This window comes from Anopheles stephensi, chromosome 2 (genome assembly GCF_013141755.1).
Source record: "Anopheles stephensi strain Indian chromosome 2, UCI_ANSTEP_V1.0, whole genome shotgun sequence".
NCBI classification, from domain to species: domain Eukaryota; kingdom Metazoa; phylum Arthropoda; class Insecta; order Diptera; family Culicidae; genus Anopheles; species Anopheles stephensi.
This window is the reverse complement of record NC_050202.1, coordinates 37,660,170-37,667,195: the sequence shown is the minus strand read 5'-3', so window position 1 is coordinate 37,667,195 and position 7,026 is coordinate 37,660,170. Positions and strand designations below refer to the sequence as shown.

Genomic DNA, 7,026 nt, shown 5'->3' with positions numbered 1-7,026 from the left:
GAATCATCGCAGCGTATCATGTTGAATTTGGTTCAGAACAAGGTTGATAGAGGAGATTATTATTTTCTTCCGTTTGACATTTTGGCAACGGGAACCTTTGCTGTCAGATCTCACTTGAAAAAAAAAACATTCTCTCTCTGTTTGAAGTCCCATAGTTGTTCAATATTCAACTTACTGGATATTGTTAATTGTTGAAAAACTTATTTATCTACACAAAGGTCACACTTTTTTTGTATTCATATGAATTCATGCCAGCATGACGTAAGGGCGCGGAATATGTGCAATGTCAAAATAGCAAACCCCTCCCACCACCCACCCAAACAGCTGAATTATCACACATTCTAGTTTGTTGATTCACGAGAACTGAATTCAGGAAAAACAGATGCTAAATTTTGCTACAATGCCCCAGAGATCAACGCGTGATCCACTACGTTAAAGGCTCTAGCTCCAAGGAGAGAGGAGAAGAGCTGTCGAAGTAAATTGGGATAGAACTTGCAGATATGGATCGAAATTTCACTATAATAATGCTAGTGGCGTATGTTCCGCGCTAGCTGCGCTTTGGGTCGCCCCGCAGTACTGATAAACTGTCAGCACGTGTTGTAAACAACTTATTCCATAATGCTGTTTTTCTACCAGGCTATGATCGGTACATTCATTCAAGATCTGCTTCAATGAATTGAAGTGATGCAGAGTCATCGTGGATTCACATAGATGTGTGTTGCTCTTTCCTGAAATGGCTTTAATAAAACGATTAAGCAATCCGTTAGCTCGTGGAATAGCCACTTATTCTATTCTCTGGCCTACGGCTAATCTTGTACAGCAGAGCTTGGAAGGACGGCGCTATGGTAAGTATGCCCACGAAACGCACACGATGTTTGCTTTCAAGCATAAGACGATCTTTCTATTTCAGATACGTTCGACTACGGTCAATGCGTCCGGTATGGAATCTACGGTGCACTGTACGTTGCTCCATCCGTTTACGGCTGGGTTAAAATTTCGACCATTATGTGGCCTACGATGAATTTACGGACGGCCTTGTTCAAAGCAATTGTAGAGCAAGGCACGTACGGCCCGTTCGCTGGTGTAAGCTTTCTGTATATTATGTCACTGGCGGAAGGCATGACACCGGGTGAAGCAGTGCAGGAGGTCAAGTTAAAATTTCCCCAGACGTACACAGTGGGATTGACCTTCTGGCCGTTTATTCAAACAATCAACTTCGCTTTCATCCCGGAACGCAATCGTGTACCATTTATTGCGGCCTGCAGTTTTCTGTGGACAGTGTTTTTAGCATCCATTAAGAGGAAAGATTTGCACGAAGCAGAAGACGCCTGACCATGCTCAATAACAATGCTAGCCTCAAAGGCAATTGTTCCACTGTTATGAAGTAATAATTCCATTTGTTGTTAATAAAGTAACCAAGAGCAAACAATCTTTAACAGATTCCGAAGCGTATTTGTAGCTGACTTCTTTCCATACTGTGCACACATCAAACACGTAGAATTCACGTAGAATTAACGCACAAGTGCTTTTATTACCAATCATCATGTTAATCATTTTAACGTTACTAATTACCTAACCACACAAGAAAAGAAGGAGTTTTTTAAAGAGCCACTTCAATGATCCGCAGGTAATGTTCAATGTGTTGCTTTTCCTGACCAAAGAAAGAAAATTTATTAATAGACACAAACGGATGATTTACGATTCGCATATTCGTGCAAGCTCCATCACTTACCTTACTGTGCGTGGCTGACGACTCGAGTTCGTACACGAGATACTCACACAGCGATAGGGGAAATATGGTGTGGTGATTGAATCTTCCGGCGCTGAAGAATCTAGCCCGGAACAATTCGAGTGTATACTCGTACGCTTCCTCCAGGCGACCGTGGCGTAGATAAGCACGAATGAATTGGGTAGGAATATGTTCGAAACACCACTTCTTCAACCAGGTAGGAATATACGCACTGCGCGACAGGATGCGATTAAACACTGCCAAATAAGCGTCACTCACGAGTTCATCATTTTCCTGCTCTAACGTGTAACGTAAATAGTTCCACGCCGTTGCAGTACTATCGGGCACGACTACTAGATCGGAAATGCAATTATCACTCAACCAAGGTAAGCCACCGTCCGTCGCGCTATCGGCGCTCGTGCCAAGCGCTTTGGTAGCGGACGATGCTGTAATGCAGGAGCTGGTTAAATGCTCGTAAACGGTGGGCACCATGGATGGCATGCGGCACCGCGCCAATTTCAATGCCGAGCGATACAATTTACGCTTCACCATGAGCGAAATCAGATTCATCGCATCGAGCGACGTAACCAGCTTGAAGCCATCGTTGTACATGGAAAGCTGGAGGGCGCAGTGTGTAGTTATCAGCTGTTCCTGAAGCCTTTTCTTATCCACTATGTCAATTGTGTCGTCTTTGATGATGGTGGGCATCTGAAAGAAAAAAACATGTTCAGTTGCAAATACATTCAAACCAGCTGCATGCAAATGCTAAGAGTAAGTTACGTACCTCGCCCTGCTCTATGATCGGATGTACTATCCACGCGTACGATTCCTTGATGACAGAAAGCGAATTTAAACATTTCATCAGGCAGCAATAGTATCTGTTCAGATGATTCAGGCTGTTGCACTCTAAAAAGTTGCGCATTCCCTCTTCGTAAGCTATGATGGCAGCTGCAAATGTGGATAAAACGAAAATTATATTACCGAGTTTACGTTCTATATTGCATGAAAAGTTGGACCAAACGTACCTTTACGCAGGTTCATTTTGTTTACGTGAAATGAGTACAAAAAGTTGTACTGCAGGCAATCGGCAATGTCCGCCGACCGTGCAGTCATGCCAACAATGTTGGTAAACTCTTCCTCCAGCCCATAGTACGGTAGGTCCAGCAGAATGTCCAAACGGCGCACCGAAAACAGCAAACATATCAACTGCCGCAAGCAATCTTTTTTGCGTGCAGGTTCGTGATTCTTGATAAGCGCGTTGTACGCTTCTTCGTAGTGGCCCAGTTCAATGTGGCAGCTAAATTCGATACTCTGGAACATGGTCTGGAACGGAAGGCCCCAATGCAATTAGACGGTTTGTGTAACATTTCGCTGCAATTTACCAATGTAGGGACATGTAGAACAAACCTTTTGTATGGGATCAATCGTGTTGTCAATTCCAGAGTGCACCAATTTCAACACACCGTCGTAAGCTCCGTCCGCTTGGAAGAGACGAATGAGCTTCAGATAAAAGGCTGTAAGCGTTGCGTATTGCGATGTGCTGGGCTTGTTTTCATCTTGGCACAAGAATTTTTTCAATATACGCTCCGTCTGGATCCCTTTTAGGGAGAGCGGGAAAAGATCGAGCGCTTTGAATGTGTCGCCAAGCGCGAGGCAAGATTTAGCCTTGATGAAGTTTCCTGCCATAAGGGAGATTTAGATTTGATTTCGTTAATACATCGCAATACACCGTCCAGGAATGTGTGCATCTCTAAACCTGTTTGCATACTTACTGGAGCAACTGTTCCACTCGCACCAATTGCTTAACAAACGAACGTACTCATCAATATGCACATGCAAATCATTCTGCGAAAGCCATTCTCCGAATAGGAAATCGTCGCTTGAGGGACATCTAGCGAAACAAAACAAAAACTGTTACCATTCCTCCCCTTTCAGTTAGAGCGTACGCAGCGAATTAGTAAAAACTTACATGAAAGCAATGATGGTGTTGGCTTTTTGTAGTAGAGACAAAGCGGCCACGGTTTCCGGTGCTCTAGATGACGACAAGTTGCTTCGCCCCAATGCAATGTCCTCATTGATTTGAGAAATAGCGTACGCCTGAAGCAACGTCAACGAAGCACGAATGTTCAGCGGGAGCATAACAGCTATTTTGTTGCTGTTTACAAAAAAAGAACGAGAAAAAATGATTTAATTTTTCTTCAAGTAAAGATTCTGCGCGACCCCAACAGCAACTCACCATCGTGTCCAATCGATGTCTAGGCGCGTCTGGGCGATCCAGTTCATGACGTGATAGCAGCGCAGCAGATTTTCCGTATCCGACCGAATGGTGGACTGGATGGCATCGAGGATATGGTAGTGAAAGTTGCAGTGACTTTGAATCATGTATTGCAGCAGCAGCAGATTGCGCAGCAGCAGGTACCGCAACTGTATCAGCTGTTTTGCCGTTGTCAGTGCCACTTCACTGGTCAGCTCGAAATTGCTGTAGACAGTCGGTTCGTCCTGTTCCGTGGACGGGTAAGGTGCCCTGTTCAACGGTGTGACGTACTGCAGCAATGCTTCGATCGCTTGCGGTAGATCGGAAACACGTTGCAAAAAGGCCGGCAGCAAGTTCTGTGAACGTCCCACGAAATAATAATTAATGTTGTGTTTCGACAAAAAAGAAAACATATTTACCAGGAAATACATACATGAACCAGCAGTTGATTTTGAGTAGCTCCGATGAACGACAAATAAATATCGCTCGCCTCACCTTCCCGGCGCTGATGCAGGAAACTGTCCAGCTTATGCCTCTGCTCTGCCGTAAGCGTTTGCTCTATTTCGCCCAAAAACGTAACAAGCACCATCATATCCTGATTAGCTCTGGGGGCACCGTTCTTGAGCAGTGCCACGTTCGGCGCATATTGGTCGTAACATGTCGGAGAATTGAAAGCAACTTCCAGCTCGTCACAAACGCGGAAGAAGCTGACATTTTTCTTCCTTATAATGCCAAATGTGTAGTGCGACGTTTGCCTGTGCATTCCTTCACAGATGAAGAGTCCAATGGGGCGCGAAGATTCGTACCGATACTGGACGCAGTAGAGGTACAATTTTTCCCACAGCCCATTCGATATTTCCTGTATCTGGTCATTATCCAGCGGGCCGTTCTGTCTCATAGTGGTGCACTCTTGCTGAAGTTGGCTTTCAATGCACGTCAGTGCGTATCTTTTCAAGCGTAGCATATTGTAGTTGACAGCACCGGTGCTCGTCGGTATGCTGGCCGTATTACGATTAAACATCTAGAAAATAGAAACCAGCGTACAAATATTCAAACAATTTAGGAGCGTGTGAAATGCCGTCCGGGTAATAACGCTTACCGTGAGCGATTTTCTAATAACTTTGTCGGGAAAACAGCCTGACTGAAAAATGCGATTGCAGTACACATCCTTCAGATCGACACCAACTTCCAGCGCCGAATGTTCTTTGTCGCTAATGTTTTCCAGAATGATTGGTGACCACACGTTGTTCTGCAAAGTGTCACCATAATCGTTCGGGCTTAGCTCGTACACCAGTGCCTGCGATTCACCTTCCGCATTGCACCATAAAGTCCACAGGCGTTTATCGCAGAGCTTGAAATCAATCAGATCGTAGTTTGGCGCTAGGACGGTGCACATCTTTTTGAGGATTACAGCTGAGATCGTTCCACCAGCCGAATCCACCGACACGTCCGGTCGTATTATTACAAACTCGGAGAATGTTTGAAACGAAAAGTAAAGGGCCACCAACGATTGGGAGCTCCGCAAGATACATGTGTGAACTGTGGAAGAATGCAGAGTGTTTTAGCACGAAACAACTAACCAATGCACAATCGGGCCTCGTTGCTATACTCACACTCCGTCTCGCTGCCCTGCGTGTATTTGGACAGATATTCCGATGCCAGACACCGTCCGTCCAGCAGCCAAACACGCAACGCACCGTTACGATGCAGGGTGTAGAGAAACGATTGATTCTCTACGAGCGTGTGCGTGTCAAACGACATTGCCACTACCTGGCTGGTGAATGATTTTTTACGCCAAGAATCCGTTATCGAATGGATCAGTTTTGAAAAGGTTAAGGGGTTGTGGTCTAGCTCCGAACATTGCACCATCATTCGTTCCCTTTCCTTTCGTAGTGATAGCAGGAACAGAGAGTTGGTGCATGCAATGGCAAATTTGCTTTCTAAATTATCGCTAGAATTGGCAATGGTTGCGGCCACTGGAACGGCTTGACCTTGGGGACGGGAAAATGCCGAAAGTAAGACAATACACACTTGCCCACCATGGACTCGAAAGCCCCGAACTTACCAATGTCGTTTATGAACGTGTAGCAGTATAGGGGATCCGTTATCATGCTTTCGTTTATCTGGAGCAGAATTGAATCCTGCTCAGTGTACAATTGATGGTCCATGGCTGAAGGCATCTCAAACGATACCCGATGAATGGACGTGGTGGTAACGAAAATCAGGAGCAATGGCGAGTTTGATGACTTGTAACATTCCACCGCCAGTATCGGACTTCCTTCGAACGTTATTTTTAACTCATAGCAAACATGGCTTCTATCCAAACAGGTTTCGGTTAAAAAGATTGATTCTCTGAATGTTCGCCTGGAATGCAAGATGTGGAACGATAATAAAGGATCCTGTTTTTGGGTATGCCTGTCCAGCTCCAGCAGATTCCATTCCTTCACCAATGGAGCGGAACCCCACTAAACGCCACTTACCAGTAAATGAAACGTTTAAGAATGGGAACATCCTTGATGAAGTGATCCACTCGAAATCCACCAGCTATTTCCGATGTTTTTGAATCCACCAGCATCGCATGGTACCCACCGGCTAATATCAAACAAAACATACATTTCTCAGTCTGCGTGTATTGTAAGCGCGACCCAAATAGTTACCTGATGAAATGTTGATCGTTTTCGCTTTTTTCCCACCAGCTGCAATGCCTTGCTGAAATAGGGGCACCTCCCGGTACATTTCGGCCATTATTGACACCCTTTTCCGATGATCAAACTACGGATAACAGAAGAATGTATAGAGTTGTACACGCCGATTGGAATAAACTCAACTTTTAGCAACAGAAAGCTGCTCAAACGTAGGAAAAGCGACTCTGGGGAAAGCAATGGTTTGATGCCGGCATGCAAAACGCGGCTAGGAATGCTTTTGCCAAGACGCGTGATGACAGCTGACCGTAAAGAAAAGGCACGCCAACAACTCTTCTGTCGAGCTGAAATGTCAAAAATACGGAAAAATAGGGTAACTGCTCCAGTTTTCGGCAGTGTCC

The 7,026-nt window shown here is 45.1% G+C and overlaps 2 protein-coding genes across 2 annotated transcripts; one reads left to right on the top strand and one right to left on the bottom strand.

The window, feature by feature from the left end:
• Nucleotides 1-151: 151 nt before the first annotated feature.
• LOC118517725 (mpv17-like protein) lies at nt 152-1,446 on the top strand. Its single transcript, XM_036064176.1, has 2 exons — nt 152-845; nt 911-1,446. The coding sequence occupies exons 1-2, from the start codon at nt 734-736 to the stop codon at nt 1,330-1,332; spliced, it is 534 nt and encodes a 177-aa protein (XP_035920069.1). The 5' UTR covers nt 152-733; the 3' UTR covers nt 1,333-1,446.
• A 54-nt stretch (nt 1,447-1,500) lies between these two features.
• Nucleotides 1,501-6,916, bottom strand: LOC118517721 (nuclear pore complex protein Nup160 homolog). Its single transcript, XM_036064169.1, has 14 exons — nt 6,641-6,916; nt 6,464-6,575; nt 6,049-6,347; nt 5,597-5,974; nt 5,083-5,522; nt 4,417-5,004; nt 3,966-4,339; nt 3,699-3,884; nt 3,502-3,620; nt 3,137-3,408; nt 2,755-3,052; nt 2,514-2,677; nt 1,733-2,437; nt 1,501-1,651 (listed from the first exon to the last, which is right to left on the bottom strand). Exons 1-14 carry the CDS (start codon nt 6,726-6,728, stop codon nt 1,601-1,603), a joined length of 4,074 nt encoding a protein of 1,357 aa, XP_035920062.1. The 5' UTR covers nt 6,729-6,916; the 3' UTR covers nt 1,501-1,600.
• Between the last annotated feature and the right edge of the window lie 110 nt (nt 6,917-7,026).

What these genes read in the sequence shown, in the direction of transcription:
- LOC118517725 (XM_036064176.1), top strand. Translation starts at nt 734, where the DNA reads ATGGCTTTAATAAAACGATTAAGCAATCCGTTAGCTCGTGGAATAGCC. An exon ending in CTTGGAAGGACGGCGCTATG is followed by an intron (nt 846 to 910) that starts GTAAGTATGCCC and finishes TTTCTATTTCAG; the next exon opens with ATACGTTCGACTACGGTCAA.
- LOC118517721 (XM_036064169.1), bottom strand. Translation starts at nt 6,728, where the DNA reads ATGGCCGAAATGTACCGGGAGGTGCCCCTATTTCAGCAAGGCATTGCA. An exon ending in GACATCGATTGGACACGATG is followed by an intron (nt 3,885 to 3,965) that starts GTGAGTTGCTGT and finishes TTTTGTAAACAG; the next exon opens with CAACAAAATAGCTGTTATGC. An exon ending in CAAAATGAACCTGCGTAAAG is followed by an intron (nt 2,678 to 2,754) that starts GTACGTTTGGTC and finishes CCACATTTGCAG; the next exon opens with CTGCCATCATAGCTTACGAA.